Source organism: Myxine glutinosa, chromosome 1 (assembly GCF_964187855.1).
Source record: "Myxine glutinosa chromosome 1, kmMyxGlut1.1, whole genome shotgun sequence".
In the NCBI taxonomy this organism is placed as follows: domain Eukaryota; kingdom Metazoa; phylum Chordata; class Myxini; order Myxiniformes; family Myxinidae; genus Myxine; species Myxine glutinosa.
The window spans coordinates 379,279,041-379,302,426 of record NC_136261.1 but is presented as its reverse complement, the minus strand read 5'-3'; the positions used below and the strand labels follow the sequence as shown (position 1 = coordinate 379,302,426).

The following is a 23,386-nucleotide window of genomic DNA, read 5'->3' as shown; positions in this document are numbered from 1 at the left end:
CTATCATACCGGAGGAGGGAGTAACCAGGGAGAGATACTAAGGAATCAGAGACATCTTGAAGGAGAAAAGTTTCTGTTAAGCAGATCAAGTCTGGTTTGCCAGAAGCAACCTGTATGGAGAGATCAAACAGGTTTGAGCGAAGGCCCCGGATGTTTGATGTCCATACAGTTGAGGAAGAGTGAGGGGGAGCATCAAGTACAGGACAGGCGAGGGGTAGGGTAACTTGAGGGAGAGGAGGAGGTGGAGAGAGCTGTTGATGGTGTGTCGGAGATTGCAGAAGAGCAACGAGAAAGGGAATGATGAGGAAGCCAAAAGGTTTGATGGTGATGGGATGAGGCACAGTGAAGCATTGTTTGAGGTGGGGAGGAGGAAGAGTGAGTATGAAGGTTGGTGGAGGTGGAGGTACGAGTTGGAAGGGAGAGGTAGTGGGGAGGAGGCAGCTTTGAGGAGGAGGGGTGAGAGGGGAGAATTGGAGAAAAATGGAGTGAGGGGAGTTTTGAAGGGGACGGGTGAGGGGAAAGTTTTGAAGGGGAGGGGTGAGGAGTGAGTTTCGGAGGGGAGGGGTAAGTTGGGATTTTAGAAAGTGTTGGACTATTAATGAAAAACGAACATTTATTACAAACTGGGTTTCTTGTGATTTTCAAGTCAGAGATCCGTTTGAAAGCGTCAGAGGAGGGGTGGAAGGTGAGTTTTGAGAATGGAGAAAGGAAGAATTGCAAGAGTTTTTTTTTTTTTGGATTGATTTGATGAGCAAATTGAAGACAGCCTTTTAAAGTGGAAGAAGAAAAGCAGGTTACAATATACAACTGAATAAAACACTGCAGGGGAAAGTTGAAACATTTTTAAGCAAAACCGTGAAAACTATCTGGGAAATTCCCTGAAGTGAGGGCATGGAGGCGAAGTGGGATGAAGGATTCCAGAACAGGTTCAAAAGGAGGAACAGAAGTATAGGGGATTGACAGCCAGGTGAGCAGAAAACGAAAGAACAGGGAGGTGTATAAGCAATTGTGTTCGTACGAGAAGAGGGGTCTCCTTTTTAATTTTTCGTTGATATATTTTATTTTGTTTTTTAAGGTATCTTTATTAAGGGAAAGTTTTTTTCTTACGTTTTTTAAAGGAAAATGGATCTGACGAAGAAGGAGAAAGGTCGAAGGAGTATGGTGAAAACTAGATTTGGAAAGGTGAGTATCGGCTGGAGAGGAAGGAGATATGAAGGAAGGAGAGAAAAGGGGCGGGGTGAGACAACATGTGGTCATGGGTGAGGGAGGGGTAAGATGTTCGGGGGAAGTATTGGGTGAAAAGAAAAACAAAGATGAAAGTAATACAATGAAAGAACCGCTGAGGAGACAGGGAAGTCTCAAGGGACCAGGCCCCAAACACTGCGCGAACAAAACGCCTACAGCACGCATGTATGCACGATTTAAAACCAAGATTTAACGAGAAACACACAGTAAACACATACACAGTAAAATAAAGAATATAAATTTGACAAAAACACAAATGAGAAAATGCTTAACTTTGATGACATGGAGAGTTCGGAAGAGCACTACCTCTCCAGTGGAACCGGGAGCCAATTGTCATGTCAATTGTGAATTGTTGTGTGATTTCAGGGTGGATGACTGATTAAACGATTTTCCACAACTTTTGCATTTGTATTGTCATTCATTTTGAATAAGTAAATGCCTCCATGCCCTGGAAGGGTGGATGAATTGTCACGTGTGATTTGAGGTGGGATGACTGATTAAATTATTTTCCACAAATGGTGCATTTGTATGGTGTTCACCATTATGAATTCTCATGTGTGATTTAAGGGTGGATGGCCGATTAAAAGATATTCTTCAACTTGTGCATTCGTCTGGGTGTTTAACCATTGTGAATTGTCATGTGTGAGTTGAGGTTGGCTGATTGATTAAAAGATTTTCCACAACATGTGCATTTGTGTGGGCGTTCACCATAGTGAATACTCATGTGCCTTGTAAGGGTTGATGATCGATTAAAAGATTTTCCACAACTTGTGCATTTGTGTATGCGTTCACCATTGTGAATTCTCATGTGCCTTGTAAGGGTTGATGAATGATTAAAATAATTTCCACAACTTGTGCATTTGTATGGGCGCTCACCATTGTGAATTCTCATGTGCCTTGGAAGGTTGGATGAATGATTAAAAGATTTTCCACAACTTGTGCATTTGTATGGGCGTTCACCATTGTGAATTCTCATGTGCCTTGTAAGGTTGGATGACCAATCAAAAGATTTTCCACAACTTGTGCATTTGTATGGGCGTTCACCATTGTGAATTGTCATGTGTGATTTAAGGTTGGATGACTGAGGAAAAGATTTTCCACAACTTGTGCATTTGTATGGGCGTTCACCATTGTGAATTGTCATGTGTGATTTAAGGTTGGATGACTGAGGAAAAGATTTTCCACAACTTGTGCATTTGTGTGTGCGTTCACCATTGTGAATTCTCATGTGCCTTGTAAGGGTGGATGAATGATCAAAAGATTTTCCACAACTTGTGCATTTGTATGGGCGTTCACCATTATGAATTGTCATGTGTGATTTAAGGTTGGCTGATTGATTAAAAGATTTTCCACAACTTGTGCATTTGTATGGCCGTTCATTATTGTGAATTCTCATGTGCCTTGGAAGGTTGGATGATCGATTGAAAGATTTTCCACAACTTGTGCATTTGTATGGCCGTTCACCATTGTGAATTGTCATGTGCCTTGTAAGGCTGGATGATTGATTAAAAGATTTTCCACAACTTGTGCATTTGTATGGGCGTTCACCATTATGAATTGTCATGTGTGATTTAAGGTTTGCTGGTTGATTAAAAGATTTTCCACAACTTGTGCATTTGTATGGGCGTTCACCATTGTGAATTGTCATGTGCCTTGTAAGGGTGGATGATCGATTGAAAGATTTTCCACAACTTGTGCATTTGTATGGGCGCTCACCATTATGAATTGTCATGTGTGATTTAACGTTGGCTGGTTGATTGAAAGATTTTCCACAACTTGTGCATTTGTATGGCCGTTCACAATTGTGAATCGTCACGTGCTTTCTCAGGTTGGATGACTGATTTAAAGATTTTCCACAACTTGTGCATTTGTATGGGCGTTCATCTTTCTCTCCTTTGTGAGCCTGGTGAAAATTATTATGTGCAAACAATTCATTATTCGTTTTGTTGTCATTGTAAAAAGTCCTCTTATTTGTTTCAGTTGGCGAGTCCTGCAGGCCTGTGTCTTCGCTGTTCATAAAAGTAGGTGCAGTCTCCCTTGTAGATTCAATGGATCCACCTGTAAATACAACATGAAATGACCTGTAAAAAATGTGATTTTGTTCAATACTTGTGATATCATTCTGACAAACGTACGCAAACATGTACATATGTATTTCTTCCACTGCAAAAGAGAAAAAAATTATTCTTGAGGTAAACATACAGTACTGTGCAAAAGTTTGGGTTTTTCCCAATATATTCATGCTGTTGTGGTTTTAGGACACCACTAATAGGCAATAGTAATTGAGCTGTCCATAGTTATTTAATGTTAGCTGTCCATGATTTTTCCACACACCTAATTGTCTTAACACTACATACGAGGAGAAAGCCTCAATTTCCTTTCACGTCGAGTCTGAAAGTCACAAAAGAGTAGTCAAGTGAAAATTAAGCAATGGGTTTGGCTTTCTAACCTTTTCCAAAGTTCACCACTGTACATACAGGTCCCTTCGTGTGGTTATTTCCATTGTGCAAGATTAGAATAGCTCCTTCCCCTTGTGTAGTGGGTACGAGTGTTATAAAATGCGCTGGGGAAGGCTTTGTATGTTGCTTCGTTTTCTAACTGCTGTATTGTTGTTTCAAGGTCAAGTTTAATGTTGTCCGTTTTTGTTGGGTTACCTTGTACAAATGTGCACTTGGCACACGTGTCCAGTCCAAATTCCATTTGAATGTCCTTGGAGAAGCGTTTCACTAGTTATTGTCAATATTTCATAATTTGTGGTGAAGAGCATGAAATCATTAATGTACAGCAGATGAGTCACCTTTCCTATTTCTATTGGTTGCAAGGGTGTATCCATGTACTTGTTTGGTGATGAGGTTACTGTATGTGTGTGTATTTACAAAAAGTGATCACATGAGGCCAAATATAGTTGAATTGTACTCTTTCCTAATGGCTAATGGTTTCCTTTCCTCAATTGTTGGCCTAATGGTTCGGGCGGCGGGCTTGGGATACTATGGTCCCGAGTTCAAATCCCGTTCAGCTGTTGAATTAATAGCAGGTGAGTGGTATAATTTTGGTGGTTCTGACTCACTGTGCCACGACTATGGTTCAACATGGTTCAACATGGTTCAACATGGTCCAACATGGTTCATTTTTCAATTTTCCCAATTATTTCAATTTCCCCAAAAATTTTATTTTTTCAATTATTCAATTTTTTTTCAATTCAATTAAAAATTTTAAATTATATCATTTAAAATTATATAATTTCCCCAATTTTCAATTATATACTGAAGTGCTTTGTCCCAGCCCACCAGATGGCGCTGTTGAGTTCTTCTCCAATTAAAACATTTTTTTAATTGATGTTGGTTCAAGCACATCGCATTTCTTTACCACCTCCCACTTTCGACTAAGCCCCGCCCACTTTTGACGACGCCCCACCCATTTTTGCTTAGCCCCACCCACTTCATAAACTCTCCCCGCCATTGCATCATTTTCAGTTGGGGTATTGCATTGCATTGCATCATTTTCAGCTAAGGTATTGCATTGCATTGCATTGCATCATTTTCAGTTAAGGTATTGCATTGCATTGCATTGCATCATTTCCAGTTGAGGCTTGTCCAGGCATGCCCAGGGAATTTTCAAAGGAAGCCACACCCACCAACCAATCTTCAGGGTCCAAGCGCAGGCGCACTTCTTACTTCTCTTGAAAATGGACTACTGTGCTGAGCTGGAGATGGAGATGGAGATGGAGTGGGGCGACTTTGCACTTCCTTGGAGTCCTTCTACCTGTGTGGAACTAAACCTTCAAATTGATGAACTGGATTCAAACCTCTTATCAATGGAGGTAAGAGTTTGTTTATTTATTTATTTATTTATTTTTACAAAGTTTATTTATACATCTAATAATATTGTATTCAATTAATACATTGTTATTTTCTCTCACAGGAAATTGTATCTGAGATGCAACATGAAAACACTGCTTTTACCACAACTTGGGGTGAAATGATTGATTCGTTTGAAGACTTTTTGAAGAAACCAAGACCCACAGAATGAGTTCTACCCTGGAGAATCTTTGGATTCTAAAGCAATGAACATTGTTCTTTGTTTGATGATGTTTCATTTAAGGTAAGTTCAGTTGATTGAAAATAAATTAAATTATATGTATGCTATAATATTAGATAAGTATTTTTTTTTTTAAACATATATTTCAGCAACATCAAGAAAGTTTGAGGAAGAAAATGCTGGAATTGACGCATTCTCCCAGATGGTCTGCAGTTATACTATGTGAGACACATCACAGAAACCCTAAAAAATTGGGCAATGAGAGTTCTCCCTGATGGTCCGCAGTTATACTATGTGAGACACATCATAGAAACCCTAAAAAATTGGGAAAGGGAAGTTTTCCCTGATGGTCCGCAGTTATACTATGTGAGCCTTATCACGGAAACCCCCAATATTTCTGAAAATTGTGGTTCTACCTTGGAGACTTGGAAAGATGGTTATATTTTTGGAGACTCGGAATGGGGGTTTTGTTTTGATGACTCGGAATGTGATACCTATCTTGGAGGCTCAACAGGAATGTGGTTATACCTTGGGAACTTGGAAAGTTGGTTTTCTTTTGGAGACTCTACCTGTGGGGTCCATCTTGGAGACTCTTTGCATTCTAAAGCAATGAACAATGTTCTTTGTTTCATGACGCTTGATTTAAGCAATATCAAGAAAGTTCGAGGAAGAAAATGCTGGAAAATTCTTTCTTCCCATTTCTACTTCTTCAAACTTGAAAGATTTCGAAGACAGAATTGGCAGAAGAGGAAAAAATATTATGTTGGGATTTTGAATGTGAGGGTTAGGGCTGGGGCTGGGGTTAGGGCTGGGTTGGGTTTAGAGTTGGCATAATATTATTATCACTCACTCACACGCACACCAACAAACAAAATTGTGTGCAGAAGTAAAGCCTCGACTGAAGTGTCGGGGATTCTGTGTTTGGGGTTCACAGATCTAAGAACGTCCCCCATTACATTTGAATACATCAGCAGATGCTCCCTTCTACATACACCTCGGACTTGGCCCTCAAGTGTCCATCCAAATTTTTTTTATTGAATTTCCCAAAAATTTTAATTTCATTTTCCCTATTTTTTTTTTTTTTTTCACTTTTCCCAAGTCCTCCTCGCTCACACCGCGTGCATGTAGATCATTATAGATCTAAATATTCTTTAACCATTGATATCTGAAAATTAGTTAGACCTATTTCAGCTAATGACAGAACATCAATGTTCAGGAGAAGTATAATGAGTAATGTATTATATATTACTTCTAAATTTTGGGTAGTTTGAATATAAAAACGATGAAAAAAAGAGAAAAAAAAGAACCTTTTAAATTTATATTTTCTGGTAATATTTTTCTTATCGGCTTTAATTTTCTGTTCTAGTTGAAAATATTTCGTTTCACCCCAGAATAACTTTTCAAATGATAATTAATCTTCCATTGAAATTTTTTTAGGAATGAAGAATTCCACATTTGTTGTTAATATAATTTCTTTTTCTTTACGATTAAATATTAACCCCTGTTTCCCAAATGTCAAATCTTGGAAAAGTGCATTCTTCCATTGATCATTTATTTTAAAACTACATTCGACAAAAAATGGTTGTATATTCATTTATTAATAATTTATACTTCATATGTATAAAAATATATAATAAATCCACACGTGTTGTATAGTACGGGATTGTGAAGTGCCAACCCATTGCTTTCAATAGCAATAGTTGTATAGACAGCAGAGTTCTGGGCCAGACCACATTCCCCACATCCCCCTTGTCCCCAAACTGAAACTGCCCCAACCTAAAACAGGAAGTGACTCACCACAAACCGGAAGTGACCAATTCATTAATTATTTTTCACATTTTCACGATTTTCTCTAATTTTCTAAAATCCCCCCTAAAATTTCCGAAATTCCTGATTTTCACAAAAATAATTATAAAAATTAAAAAATTGAATTTTTTATTTAACAGGATGACAATTATAATACAAATGAATAACTTAAATGAAAAAAAATAGATATTATTAACATTAATAATGAAATAATTAATAAATTTAACATGGAATTTGATGTACTTCATGGAACATTAAATAGGATAAAAGATTTAATTGTAACTTATCATGAAACATCAGTTGATATTAAAACAAATATTGTAAATATTGAACAAACATAACAGTAGTGTATATATGTTGCTTCTGGGACACTCTCATTTTCCCATTGACTGACATGTTAATTTTCCTCTTAACCTCATTGCCTATTAACACCTCTATTTCTCCCACCCTAATCTTTATGAACCTTTTGTCTATATATAGTACCTATCCTTAATGTTGTTCATTAGACCACTCAAACAATGATTCCCCCTTGGTCTTATGGTACTCTTACTATCAATGATCCTGAGTAGACCACTGAAACATTGATCCTACAAATATTTGTTTATGTGTGGGAAATAATTTAATTATCTTGCCACTCCCTTCACCATCGAATATATTAACAAAAAAGATGTTTGAGTTTGGTTCTTTATTAAGATATTTTAACTGAGCTAAGATAAAATGGTAAACCTCCCTCAATGTTCTTGTTTGAGCGCCTCCAGTGCCACACACTTTTTGGTCGGCTCTGCCCACTTTTTGTTAAGCTCTGCCCACGTTTTTGTTAGGCCACGCCCACTTTTGTTATGCCACACCCACTTTTAGTAAGCCCCGCCCACTTTTTGCTAAGCCCCACCCACTTTTGTTATGCCCCACCCATTTTGCTAAGCCCCACCCACTTTATAAACTCTGCCATTGTATCATTTTCAGTTAAGACATTACATCATTTTCAGGGAATTTTCATCACATCATTTCCAGTTAAGACATGCCCAGGGAATTTCCACAGGAAATGATACACACAGTCCTTATAAAAGGCACCGACCACACAGGCTTTTTCAAACACGCTTTCTGCTTCACTTGAGAATGGACTACTATGCCGAAATGGAATGGGATAACTTTGCTATTCCTTGGAGTGCTACTACCTGTGTAGAACTCCACCTTCAGATTGATGAACTGGACTCGAACCTCTTATCAATGGAGGTAAGTTTGTTTATTTATTTATTTAATAATTTATTTAATCTTTTTTTTTTTTTTTTTTTTTTTTTTTAGATGAGACTCGTGTAAGAGTTAACAAAGTTTATTTTAATATTCATAGAGCTTGATTTATACAAATAAAAATATTGTATTAAATTAATACATTGTTATTTTCTTTCACAGGAAATTGTATCTGAGATACGAAATGAAAATTCTGCTTTTAACACAACTTGGGATGAAGTTATTTTTTTGTTTGAAGACATTTTGAACAACCAAGACCCCCAGAACGAGTTCTACCTTGATGACCCAGCCAAAGAGTTATACCTTGGAGATCCACAAAATCCTGAAAAAGAGTTTTACCATGATGATACTTGTTGTGAGTTATCAAAACAAAACCCACTGAACAAGTTCTACCTTGATGAGCCAGAATACAAGTCATACATTGGAGACCCACAAATTTCTGAAAATTGGGAAAGGGGAGTTCTCCCTGATGGTCCGCATTTATACTATGTGAGACACATCATAGAAACCCTAAAAAATTGGGAAACGGGAATTCTCCCTGATGGTCCGCAGTTATACTATGTGAGACACATCACAGAAACCCTAAAGAATTGGGCAAGGAGAGTTCTCCCTGATGGTCCGCAGTTATACTATGTGAGACACATCATAGAAACCCTAAAAAATTGGGAAAGGGAAGTTTTCCCTGATGGTCCGCAGTTATACTATGTGAGACTTATCACGGAAACCCCCAATATTTCTGAAAATTGTGGTTCTACCTTGGAGACTTGGAAAGATGGTTATATTTTTGGAGGCTCGAAATGGGGATTTTGTTTTGATGACTCGGATTGTGATACCTATCTTGGAGGCTCAACAGGATTGTGGTTATACCTTGGGAACTTGGAAAGTTGGTTTTATTTTGGAGACTCTACCTGTGGGGTCCATCTTGGAGACTCTTTGGATTCTAAAGCAATGAAGAATGTTCTTTGTTTAATGACGCTTGATTTAAGCAATATCAAGAAAGTTCGAGGAAGAAAATGCTGGAAAATTCTTTCTTCCCATTTCTACTTCTTCAAACTTGAAAGCCTTGAAAGACAGAATTGGAGGAAGCGGAAAAAAAAAAAATGAAATACGTATTTTAAAAAAAAGGAAAAAAAAGATTATGTTCGGGTTAGGGTGGGATTTTGAATGTGAGGGTTAGGGATGGGGTTGGGTTAGGGATGGGGTTGGGTTAGGGTGGGATTTTGAATGTGAGGGTTAGGGTTGGGGTTGGGTTGGGGTTGGGTTAGGGATGGGGTTGGGTTAGGGTTTTGAATGTGAGGGTTAGGGATGGGTTGGGTTAGGGATGGCGTTGGGTTAGGGATGGGGCTGGGTTGGGGATGGGGTTGGGTTAGGGATGGGGTTGGGTTAGGGATGGGGTTGGGTTAGGGATGGGGTTGGGTTAGGGATGGGGTTGGGTTAGGGATGGGGTTGGGTTAGGGATGGGGTTGGGGTTGGGTTAGGGATGGGGTTGGGTTAGGGATGGGGTTGGGTTAGGGATGGGGTTGGGTTAGGGTTTGTATATTATTATGACTCACTCACACATACACACAAACAAAAGTTAAGCCCCAACTGAAAAGTTGTGGGATTCTGTGTTTGGGGTTCACAGATTTAAAAACGTATCCCCATTATACACACACAAAAGTTAAGCCCCAACTAAAAAGTTGTGGGATTCTGTGTTTGGGGTTCACAGATTTAAAAACGTATCCCCATTACATTTTATTTATTTATTTATTATTTTCAAGGGTATTATCTGCTTACTTGTGTTTTTTGTAATTCTTGCGAGTAAAATGAACCCAAGATTTCTTCTCCATTTAAATCATATAATTTGGAGGTCCAAGGGACTGTATCCATTACATCAATGATTTTAAATAATTCACGAGTCCATTTTTGCGTATAACCTTTCTCAATATGACTTTTCCATTTGTATATTCTTACAATATCACCAACTTTAAACTTGGGCTTTCTCAAATTAATCTCCTTTTCATATTCTAATTTTGTAAATGTTTCCGATGGTTTTGATTTTGTTGATGAATGAAATGTATTATTGTAATTATCTACAATATCCTGAATTAAATACACCCATTTTTGAGATTTTTTTTTTTTTTTTTTTTTTTTTTTTGTATACAAGAACGAGGCTCGTGAAAGAGCTAACATTAATCACACAAAAAGACAAACCGACACACAAAACACAAAAAACAAGGGGAGCAGCACACAAGATGGGGAGAGAGGGGGAAGGACACAAAAGAGAGGGGGAAGAGGGGGAAGGACACAAACACAACATTTGAGAGCAGGGACATCGGGAGGACTTGGGGGGAGGTGGGAGAGGAATAAAACATATGAACACTGCAAGGACTCTGGGGTGAATTACCGGGGGTAGAAAAGATCAAGGTTTTCGATGGGGGAAGATAAGAGATGGTGGTGAACAGCTGTTTTAAAGACCTGGAGGGAGGAGTGGGATTGAAGGGAGTGGGGGAGTTTGTTCCAGAGGCGGGAGAAAAGGGGAATGAAAGAGTGAAGGTGAGCAGAGAGCCTAGACTTTGGCAGTTTAACCATAAGAGGGTTGCAGGCAGATCTTGTGCGACCTGAAGGAATATTGGGGGGACAGAGCACAGAGAGAGCTGGGGGAGCAAGGCCGGAGAGGAGTCAGTAGAAGACAGAAAGACCACCAACCTGCCTGCGGTGAGTGAGTGAAAGGCCCTCGGTGTTGACTACATCGCAGGAGATTCCAATAATTCTGAAAGCTTTGGCCTCAACAGCGTGAAGCCGAGCAAGGTGTGAGGCAGGAGCACCAGCCCAGAGGGGGGAACAGTATTCCATTGAGCTGCGGATGAAAGCCTTGTATGTGGTGAGGAGCTCAGGTGTGCCAAGGAAGGACTTTGCACGACGGAGGATGCCCAGTTGGCGACTACCTTTGGAGGCCAGCTTGGAAATGTGGCTTTCCCAAGAAAGATCATGGCAGATCGTGAGACCCAAAAGCTTGAGTGACAGAACTTCTTGGAGAGGATTGTTGAGAAAGTAGATGGGAGGGTTGTCCAGTCGGTCCTTTCGGAGAGACATTGTAAGAGTGTGAGATTTGTCAGGATTGAAAGACATGTTCCACTTGTTTGACCAGTCTGTGATTTTGTCCAGGTCTGCAGAGAGTGAGGAGGCTGCAGACTGCCGATCTGAGGGATGAGGAATGGAGCGACAGAGAGTAGAGTCGTCAGCAAAGAGATAGAGAGGATTTTCAAGAGAGTCAGAGAGATCATTGATGAAGACCAGAAAAAGCACAGGGCCCAGAACACTACCTTGGGGAACTCCAGCCTGAACAGGAAGAGGAGATGAGAGAAACCCATTCAGGGCCACACGTTGACTACGACCAGAGAGGAAGTCCGCCAGCCATGCATGGAGATTTCCATGGATACCAAAGGAGGAGAGTTTGGTGAGCAGAGCAGGGTGCCAGACCGTATTGAAGGCACGTGAAATGTCAAGGGAGACAGCTCTAATTTCCTGTTTGGCGTTGAGGACGTCCATCCATTGTTGAGAAAGCAGAAGCAGCATGTCCAGAGTAGAGGACCCGTGATGGACCCGACGGCATTGGACGGTGGGAGGGATTTTCGAAGCTCCACACGGTCTCCACGTTTTTCGAAGTTAAGTCTGTTCACAATTGTATTTTGTCGAAACTGTATTTATCTTTCGGTGTGTGAAGTTATTGTGTGCAACTTTGGTTGTTTCTCGGTGTTTATCTTTCATAAATTGATCGTCTGTTTGCCGTGGCGTGTCTTGAGGCCTTGTACAGTGTGCACTGTACAACCTTGAGGCTTTGTTTTTCTCTCAGCGGTCCGTCGTTTGTGATCCAATAACTTTCGTTCTCTGTATTCCCAGGCTTTTCACCCATAGCCTACTTCCTTGTGTAAATCTCAACTCAAAAAAAAAAAAATAATAAAAAAAAAAAACATTTCCTTCTCTGTTCTCATTCGTTTATTCATTCTTATTCGTTCGTTCGTTCTTCGACCACGTGTTTCTCCCCCATTTCCCCAGATAGTTTTCACTCATTAACCTTCAATGTTTACACTTTCCCCTCAAGTTATGTATTCCGTCATATTTTATAACACCTTTTTCTTCTTCTTCTTTAAAAGGCTGCTTTCGACTTGCTCACCAAATCAATTCATCCCAAAAAAAATATCCATCTCCTATAGTGCCTTTTTTCTACATTCCCTAAACTCTCCTGCACTCCATCCTCCATCCAGCGTCCTTAAACGTATTTTTAACTCGAAGGTCACAAGAAACTCATTTTGCAATAAATGTTCGTTTCCCATAAATCGTACACTTTCAAAAATCCAATCTCACCCCTCCCCTCCAAATCTTCCCCATAACCCCTCCCCTCCAAATCTTCCCCATCACCCCTCCCCTCCAAATCTTCCCCATCACCCATCCCTTTCAAATCTCCCCCCTTGCCCCCTCCCTCCTAAACTACCCCCTCACCCCTCCCCGCCAAGACGCCCCCTCGCCCCTCCCCTCCGAGACTCCTGCCTCACCCCTCCCCTCCAAATCTCCCCCATATCCCATCCCTTTCAAATCCCTCCCCTTGTCCCTTCCCTCCCAAACTCCCCCCTCACCCCTCCCCTTCAAATCTCCCCACCCTCATTGCTTCTCAATTTCCCCCCTCTCACTCCCCCTCCTCAAAGCGTCCTCCCCGCTTCTTCCCCCTTCAAACTCTCACCTCCATCTCCCCCAACCTTCTGCCTCGCTCTTCCCCCTCATCAAATAACACCTCATTGTGGCTCACCCAATCACCATCAAACCTTTTGTCCGCCCCATCCTTCCCTTTCTCCGAGCTATTCTGAAATCTCTGACACACCTCCAACAGCTCTCCCTATCTCTTCCACCTCTTCCACATCTTACCCTACCCCTCCTCCCCCCTGTTCTGTATCTGATGCTCCCCCTTCCTCTTCATTAATGGTATGGACCTCAAACATCCGGGGCCTTCGTTCAAACTTAACTGATCTCTCCATACAGGTTGCTTCTGTCAAACCAGACGTGATCTGCTTAACAGAAACTTTCCTCCTTTATGATGTCTCTGATTCCATAGTATCTCTCCCGGGCTACTCCCTCCTCCGGTATGATAGACCTGAGCCTCGTCCTGGAGGCGGGGTTGCTATCTTTATCAAAAACTCTCTTCCTCACTCGCCCTGCACTGCACTCTCTCCACCTCACCCCCAGGAATACCTCTGGCTACGGCTTCCCCTTCGCTCCCACCTCTTGTTCATATGTGTGTTGTACCATCCACCAAACAGTGATGACTCCATCTACATCTCGCTGTCTGATGATATGGACCAACTTCTATCTACTCATCCCAACTCTCTCTTCCTCATATGTGGTGATTTCAATTGTCACCATGCCAGTTGGCTGGGTGTGGGTACCTCTCTCACCAGCCATGGCTCTTCAGCAAAGGACTTCTGCGACGCACTGGGACTGACACAATCTGTCAATTTCCCGACCCGGATCTCAGTCAACGGAACATCTTCTCTTCTGGACTTGGTTATGACTAACTTCCCTGAAAATGTCTGCTGCTCTTCTTCTGCTCCGATCGGATCATCTGATCATGTCCTTGTTAAAGTGGACATCTCTCTGACCATCCTCAGGGAGCCTGCTCAGCGTCGACGAGTCTGGCATTTCACTCAGGCCAACTGGCACGGTCTTCAAGCAGCCATCAATCATCTGGACTGGTCTCCCATCTCTACCACCTCTGACATCAACTCATCCTGGGAATTCTTCCAAAGTAAATTGCTCTCTCTCATGCACAGATTTATCCCATCTCGTCTTCAGTTGTCATACCCTTCCTCCCGTCCATGGTACATGGAATCTTGTGGTGAGGCTGTTGCCCAGAAACAACTTGCCTTCGTCTCCTGGAAAGCAAATCCAACGGAAGGAAATCTCATTTCCTTTCACAAAGCCCGAAACAAGTGTGTGTCCACCCTCAGGAGAGCCAGGAAACAATATCTCTCCATTCTCAAGACCGAACTCTCTTATCTGTCTCCCTCTTCCAAATCCTGGTGGCGTCTGGTCAAATCCGTTTCTGGTGTTTGTTCCCCCTCCATCCCCTCCCTTACCTCAAATGGCTACACAGCTGACTCCGCACGTGAAAAAGCTGAATGCCTCAACTCTGTGTTTGCCTCTAAATCTTGTGTCCCAAACCCATCCCTCTCTGTACCCACCATACCCAGTCGTACCCTGCTGCTCCTGGACTCCGTGTCCTTTCCTCCTGACAAGGTGGAAAAGTTTCTGTCAACCCTCGACTCTGATTCTGCAACTGGACCCGACGGCATCAGCCCACGGGTCCTAAAATCCTGCTCTGCTGCTCTATCTCACCCTCTCTCTGTTCTCTTCACCCTCTCTTTTGCTCAAGGTCAACTGCCATCTGCTTGGAAATCAGCCAACATCACCGCTTTGCACAAAAAAGGTGCAAAAACAGATCCTAGCAACTACAGACCAATCAGCCTTCTCCCAATTATCAGCAAAGTCATGGAATCCATCATTGCTTCAGATATGAAATCTTTCCTCTTCTCCAATGGCTTGATCTCTGATCATCAATTTGGTTTCAGACCAGGTCACTCTACTCTGGACATGCTGCTTCTGCTGTCTCAACAATGGATGGAGGTCCTCAATGCCAAACAGGAAATTAGAGCTGTCTCCCTCGACATATCACGTGCCTTCGACACGGTCTGGCACCCTGCTCTGCTCACCAAACTCTCCTCCTTTGGTATCCATGGAAATCTCCATGCATGGCTGGCGGACTTCCTCTCTAGTCGTCGTCAACGTGTGGCCCTGAATGGGTTTCTCTCATCTCCTCTTCCTGTTCAGGCTGGAGTTCCCCAAGGCAGTGTTCTGGGCCCCGTGCTTTTTCTGGTCTTCATCAATGATCTCTCTGACTCTCTCGAAAATCCTCTCTATCTCTTTGCTGATGACTCCACTCTCTGCCGCTCCATTCCTCTTCCCTCAGATCGGCAGTCTGCTGCCTCCTCACTCTCTGAAGACCTGGACAAAATCACAGACTGGTCAAACAAGTGGAACATGTCTTTCAATCCTGACAAATCTCACACTCTTACTATGTCTCTCCGAAAAGTTCGACTGGACAACCCTCCCATCTACTTTCTCAACAATCCTCTCCAAGAAGTTCTGTCGCTCAAGATTTTGGGTCTCACTATCTGCCATGATCTTTCTTGGGAAAACCACATTTCCAAGCTGGCCTCCAAAGCCAGTCGCCGACTGGGCATCCTCCGTCATGCGAAGTCCTTCCTCGGCACACCTGAGCTCCTCACCACATACAAGGCTTTCATCCGCAGCTCAATGGAATACTGTTCTCCCCTATGGGCCCGTGCTCCTGCCTCACACCTAGCTCGGCTTCACGCTGTTGAAACCAAAGCTTTCAGAATTATTGGAATCTCCCGCGATGAAGCTATCTCTGAGGGCCTTTCACTCACTCACCGCAGGCAGGTAGGTGGTCTTTCTGTCTTCTACCGACTCCTCTCCGGCCTTGCACCCCCAGCTCTCTCTGTGCTCTGTCCCCCAAATATTCCTACAGGTCGCACAAGATCTGCCAGCAACCCTCTGATGGTTAAACTGCCGAAATCTCGGCTCTCTGCTCACCTTCACTCTTTCATTCCTCTTTTCTCCCGCCTCTGGAACAAACTCCCTCACTCCCTTCAATCCCACTCCTCCCTCCAGGTCTTTAAAACAGCTGTTCACCACCATCTCTTATCTTCCCCCATCCAAAACCTTGATCTTTTCTACCCCCGCTAATTCACCCCAGATCCACCTTGTTTGAAATTCCAACTTCTTTTCTGGAAGTCCTGGCAGTGTCCATATGTTTTATACCTCTCCCACCGCCCCCTTCCCATGCCCCCCCCCCCAAAGCCCTCGCCCTCTCTCAGATCTCTCGATGTCTCCATGTCTCTCGGTCCCTGCTCTCAAATGTTGTGTTTGTGTCCTTCCCCCTCTCTCCCCATCTTGTCTACCGCTCCCGATGTTATATGTTTTATGTGTCGGTTTGTCTTTCTGTGTGATTAATGTTCGCTCTTTCACGAGCCTCGATCTTGTATACAAAAAAATAAAAATAAAAATAAAGAGTGACCAGGTCTGAAACCAAATTGATGATCAGAGATCAAGCCATTGGAGAAGAGGAAAGATTTAATATCTGAAGCAATGATGGATTCCATGACTTTGCTGATAATTGGGAGAAGGCTGATTGGTCTATATCGATATCTTTGAGAACCGAGTTGTGTGAATTTTTCGTATAGTCTCTCTTTCAAAGTATGATTTAAACGCTCAATAACAACTGCTTTTCCTTCATTAAAGGTGCTGTATAATTTAATACCCTCCCCCTTAAGAAATTTCATCAATATTTTGTTATAGAACTCTGTTCCCTCATCAGTCCATAACTTCTTTGGTTTCCTTTTATTCCTATCAAATATTAGCTTAAAGGCTAACATTAAAGTATCACCTCTCTTGTTTTTCAAAGGAACAACCCAGGCAAATCTACTCCTCAAATCAATAATGGTTAAAGCATACCTGTATCCCTTATCATTATTTAGTTCGATTAAATCAGCGGACCATATGTGGTCAGTGTATTTAGAATAAACTTTCCTTCTTTTAAACTTTGTGATTATAGGTTTATGTAATTCATTAGCCAAAAGCTCCTCAGTCTTGATAACATCATTGGAGTTTAATAGTTTTTTGGGAAATAACCAAGACCAAGTTTCAATTTAGCACTTATCATTTTTTTCACAATAAACCTATCAACTTTCTCTCTCAATGTAGGATTTCGTATCAAGGACAAATTATACAACATTTCTCTGTCTGCTTCATGTTTTTCATCCAATGTAGTGGTATTCCCATAAGCAATATCATGCTTCATACACACTTCATCAACCCTATTTATCGGCTTGGACCAAGGTTTAGGATTGTTAGCCTCATCTAATCTTTTATCCAGGTTTGTTCCAGGACCACAGAAAGAATATCCAGGTAGATGTAGTTCCCCTGGAATTCCAGTTGTTGTAAATTTACTTCCTGACAGAAACTTTTGTATGTCTCCTTCACTTTTAGGAGAGATGAATTGGCACTTTTTAGAGCCACACACTTGACATATTCCTTTTTGATAAACTCTATTATTTTTAGCTTTAACATAAGAGATATTTTTAGATTTAGTTTTCTTTTTACATTTGATACAATAACTCATATTTATTTATCAGAAAAAGTCCGACAGAGTATCAAAACCTTTTTGGTTTTCAACACATACATTTCTATCTTAATTTTTAAAACATAAAGAATCCTTAGGAATGCCTTCACTCTCTCCTCCATTTATTTACAAATAAAACTAACTAAAGTCAATAGCATCATCAACTATATGACCTTTGTCTTCTTCATGTAAATCTCCTCGCTGAACTCATCTCAACCATTTTTAAAATCATTATCTCAGTTAGAGTCGTTAATTCTTTATTTTCCTCTTCGGTGCGTTGAGATTGATTTATTTGCTGTAATACACTCAATCTTTTACGAATCTCACTGATTTCCATCTTTTTATATTTTTCCTCCCTCTCTCTTTGCTCCCTTTCCTCCCTCTCCTCCTTCTCATTTTTCTCCCTTTCCTCCTTCTCCTTTTTCTCCCTTTCCTCCTTCTCCTTTTTCTCCCTTTTCTCTCTTTCCTCCTTCTCCTTTTTCTCCCTTTCCTCCTTCTCCTTTTTCTCCCTTTCCTCCTTCTCCTTTTTCTCCCTTTCCTCCTTCTCCTTCTCCTTTTTCTCCCTTTCCTCCTTCTCCTTTTTCTCTCTTTCCTCCTTCTCTTCTTCAAATCCTTCCTCATCCCTTGCTACCCTTGAGTTTGAGCCTCAAAGAATATTATACATATACTCATCTGGATTTTGAGATATTCTTGTATCTATAATTATTTTTCTCATAATAGGATACCAATAAGATTTGTTGATGATTTCTAAAAGAGTTTTATATTTCATAACTTTGAGAAGTTCATTTTTATTTAATATTTTAAACAAGTCTCCATTTGTGGGTTTAGCAATATCAGTATAAGGCCAGTTTTTAATGACAAAATTTCCATGTATATGCTCCAAATCATAAGGTATGTAATACCGAGCGCCCTTTTCTTGTAGGTATCCCTGAATACAAAAATTATGATTCTCTTGTAGTCTTCTTCCTGCCATTTATGTATCAGAAATATATGTGAGATTAATATTATGACAGGTAATACCACCCCATCTTCCCACTACCAAATCGGTTTGTATTCCTCGGCTTTCTATCCTTATCTCATTACCTTCCTTCTTTGTCATGCTAACCATCGCTATACTATCATATATTTTTCTTTTCTTAAAACCATGTATTTGTTGTTTATTAATTGTACTTCCACATAAATCCTTATCCTCACCAAGCGGATTATATTCTTCTTTACGAGACTGATTAAAATCATGTAGGTCTTCTATGTTTATTGAAAAAGACCAATTATACCCTAAATCAGGCATATCATCCCCCCATTTATTAATTCGCATATTAACTATATGTCCTTCTTTATAAAATTCAATTGTAAGCAGGTAGTTAAATTCAATGAGGAAAGGTGTATGGTCAGTATAACCAGGTGTTGTGGTTGTAAATTTTACTTGTTTAACAAAACGTGCTGTTTTCTTTAAAAATATATATTGTGATAAATCACTGTATCTAATTAAGTCATTCGCATCTGTAGGGTTTGGATAATTGATTAATTTATAAGTATTCTTCATATTAATATTTTTACTTATACTATATTTTTGTCGTTCAGCCTGTGCCTTTGTATAATAATTTGATAAATCAATATCCTGAGAGGATTCTCCAAAGATAGAACCATCTTTTCCAACATAAGTCATTTATATTAGATTAAAAATGATATCATAAAAATTTTCATTATTGTTGAGTTGAAATAATACATATAAATATAATTGACCACAACATTTAGAATTAATTTCTTGAACTTGAAATGTTTGATAAACACCATTCTGTAAGAATTGTATTACTTCAACAGGCGGTGGCATACCATAACTATCAAAATAATATTTATCCTGACTATTATGAATACAAACCCAATGAGAACCATTCTGTGTGTCTAAATTCATAATAATATTCTTTGTATTCTTATTTATATGTATTAATTCATCTCTCATACAGATTACCACGTTATCCATTTTTAGTTTTTTACAATACTTAGCAAGTTCTATATTTGACGTTGTATTCTTTCCAAATTGTTTAAACCATTTATCCATTTATTTATGAGAAAGATACAATCCATTACCCCGTTTAGTTAGTTTAACACCCGCTTGAGCGATAGAGGAAAGCATATCTCCAACCAACAATCTAGCTTTTTCAGGTAGACTTTCAAGTTTTTGAGCAAAATCTACAATTACACCACTTCCACTAATTTCTTTCTCCAACTCCTTGTTATGTCTTTCCAATTCTTTTTGAGCTTTTAGTTGTGCCTTCCTTTCGTTAGCAGTTTTTACCGCTGCTGAAATACCACCAGTCAATGCTCCCGCCGCACTTAAACCAGCAAATAAAGGAATTAGAAACGGGAGAAATCCTCCTCTTGACTCGTCTATTGAATATTTCTTTAACATAGGTTTTGTCATTTTAATTTTCAGTGATCCAGCATCATTTCGTGTTTTTACCTGCTCTCTTGTGAGTAAAACATCAATTCTTACTGCTCCTTTTCTTTGAATTGTATTAACATTAATAATACAAGGCTTTTGATTTTGAATACAAGATGTTAATTTATTAAGATTGATTTGATTAACATATACCAGTTCTTTCCGACTCATTTATTTATGAGAAAAAACCTATGTGATATTAATCATAACACCATTATCTGTATTAATCTGTAATTCTGTTTCCTCCAAAAGCAAACAATAAGCATCAAATCCTTCATTCTCTCCTCTTTCAATGTATAGAGAAGTATCCACTCTATTAGACTTTATAGTTTCCTTTTGAGAACTCAGGTCAATTGCGTAGATTGTATAAAGTTTTTGAAATGCAACCATATCCAAAATAGGTTCGTTATTACCGTTGCTTTCACACACCTTTTGGTAAGACTTGTAGGCTGCCGCATATTCATTTTTTTCCCAATCAATTTCCAATCTATCTCGCGGATAAAATGTACCATCAAGAGCAACCCGAAGTTGTTTCACCTTAGCATTATCACTCAGTGCATTATTCTTATCAGTACTATCATCTCCATCTGGTTTCTTAAAAATGAGCCATAGGTATCGTGGCTTTCCTTGAAGAACACTTAAATTCCAAGTGTAGGTAGTGTGTTCCAGTTTAATGTGTTGACATCTTCTTTTAAGGTATGATACATTTAGTGGTTTCTTTGAGTTAAGTCTTCTATTTAACATCTCTTCCGTTTTAAGATTAGGAGTATATTCACTAATATACCAACACAAATCATTAATAACAAATTTATTATTATCACCAAAAGCATTTTGAGCCCCAAAAAGCAATCTATTTACATTATCATTCCTTTGTAGTTGAAATCTAATTTTAAGCCCATACAAAACTTTATCATAATCACAAAATCCAAATATACCTTTAAGAGGTACTGCTACGGTAAAACTATTCTCTGCTTTTGTATCATCATTATACATTGACTTCCTTTGACTATAACCAGGGTCAGCGTTTGTTCCCGTTGACATATCAGGAATAAAACCTTCAACAGCTCCCTTACCCATTCTATCACTAAAAGAATATAGTGTAAATTTCATCATTTCAGATGTAGCAGAGACATAATCAACCGCTTCAACCTCTTGTGTTCCAATATACAGGCGGACACTATGAAACATTTTCCAGAAGAAATCATTTACGAGTGTAGCATTAGTATTATTCGCAGCCTTAGTGAATTTAAATTTACACAGCAAGAAACTATCAGCTATATTCAAGTAAGTTTGTTGATTATTTATTTCAAAACTTTTTGTTCCATTTGAATTCCAGTCTGTTCCTGTTATAGCATTTACCTTGAAATAGTCTTCCTTTTTAGTGGAGTTTGAAATGATAATCGTATCATCCAAATCATAGATACTATCAATCGCTTCCATACTTGTATTTATATAGCATTAAAATTGTTGAAACCCTGACCCAAGTATTTTAATGATTTTTTGTCGTTCTTGTGAAGATAGTTGAGTTTTACCTTTTTTTATTTCTTTGATTGCTTGTAATTTATGAGACTCCTTTTGAGCATCTTTCATACTCTTTATAGCACCCACAACTGAGCCCACGGCAGAAGCAGTTGAACCAATTAGGTCTTCATGTTTAAGAATGATTGAACCAATACCCATTAGAGTATCAATTATCCCATCTCCTTTATTTCTGAATTGATGTCCCACACCCCGTTGTGTCTTTGGTTTATAGTATCCTCTACCAAGAAACATACCTTCACCCTTATAGTATGGTGAAAGGAACATCCCATCCCCTGTAATTACTTTATATTTTCCCAACTCGTGTTTTCTCACAATAACCATTATTTATTTATTGAAAAACTTCACGTAGGTGAATTCTGATGGATATAATTTCTTCATTAAAGGAGATCATACGATTATCTTGATCGGTTATCCTAAAATTTACTCTGTATATGGTTTTTCCTGACACAGGTAAATAGCCAAGATTTTTTGGTTCCATATTAAATTTATAACCAATCGGGGTTGAGTATGCGCTGAATGAAAATATTGTATTTGTTCTTATTCCATCGTTATAAGCACCATCAATCAAATCACAATGAATTAATACTGAATTTATACCGGAGGATATTTGAATGACATTATCACTGTAAAACGTTCCGTTAGTTTCAATCTTTTTTGAAGAGAAACCCAATAGCTCTCTAAACGATTTTTCAATCGTGAAATCAACTTTATAATTATTTTTAAGTTTAATAGTCGATTTTGAAGTGTGTTTTTGAATATCTATTACAATATTTTTTGGTTCATCACCTTTTTCTTTCATAAGGCGAGAGACTTCAGAAGATATTTGAGAAATCTCGTAAGCTCCGGGTGAAACTGTTTTAGTTTTGTACCCACTTCCTGGATTATAACTAAACTTGTTGTTTTTCTCTGTGATATTAAAAAGTGTATTGTAAGTCTCCATTGACAACAAAGAAGCCTCATATTCTTTTGTGGGGTCAAATTGTAGTGGGTAAGGGAATGAAGCTGTGTAATCACTCGTTGTGAAATTAAAACTAAGAATTGTGCTTCTCATCTTATTTAATATCTAATAAAATATCTTTGTATTGACATTTATTAATTATTTTCATATTCATCAACTGATCTAAAATGGCGGATGCTTCATTAAAACAATTGTTGTTTCCAGCCTTCTTACTACCTAACAACAATAATAACCTATTAACTAATTGTGATGGGTCATTTGGAAGAAAGCTAACACCCAAACCAAGCTTACTTAAAGCATCAATAATATGTTTCTCCTTCTCATTCTTCTTACTTTTACCGGCAACAGAAACTCCATAATCAAGTGAGTTTAGTAAATCAATATATACCCTATCTTCCGCATTTTCCATATCAAGTGGTTCCATCAAAATATTTTGAACCGCTGAATCCGGAGTTTGTTAGAAGAAACATTAATCTTGGAGTTAATTCAACATTTGGTTGAGCAGAACTTAAGAACACCAATTTATCATTAAATATCAATAACTTTTCTTTCACAAGATGGAACTGTGCTGGTTCTTCTGTTGGAATGAGACCTGCTCTGGTTTTTGAACCCGCCGAATATTCATTGTTTTGAAGAGCTTCCACAACATAATTAGGTGGTTGATTTACCTCCTCAAGTTTCCGAAATAATCCTTCATCATCATATTCTAATTCTCCAAGTTCTTGCGCCGTCATTTGCCTAAAATCTTTGAGCATTTGAAGTTTTTTTGGAGTAAATTCTACTGTGGGAACTGAAGGTGAAATCGTTTGTTGGGTTTTTAAAAGTGGTTTAAAAAATTTCTCTTGTTTTCTTTCAAAGGCTTCTTCACCAGTTA

At 39.3% G+C, this 23,386-nt stretch overlaps 1 protein-coding gene across 1 annotated transcript in view; it reads right to left on the bottom strand.

Annotated features, from left to right (window-relative positions):
* Positions 1–705: 705 nt before the first annotated feature.
* Positions 706–23,386, bottom strand: part of LOC137415951 (uncharacterized) — a 120,519-nt gene continuing 97,838 nt past the window's right edge. Inside the window, exon 4 of the mRNA XM_078770233.1 lies at positions 706–3,303. Coding sequence (XP_078626359.1) covers positions 1,865–3,303 — 1,439 coding nt within the window. The 3' untranslated portion in view covers positions 706–1,864. The remainder of the gene's footprint in view (positions 3,304–23,386) is intronic.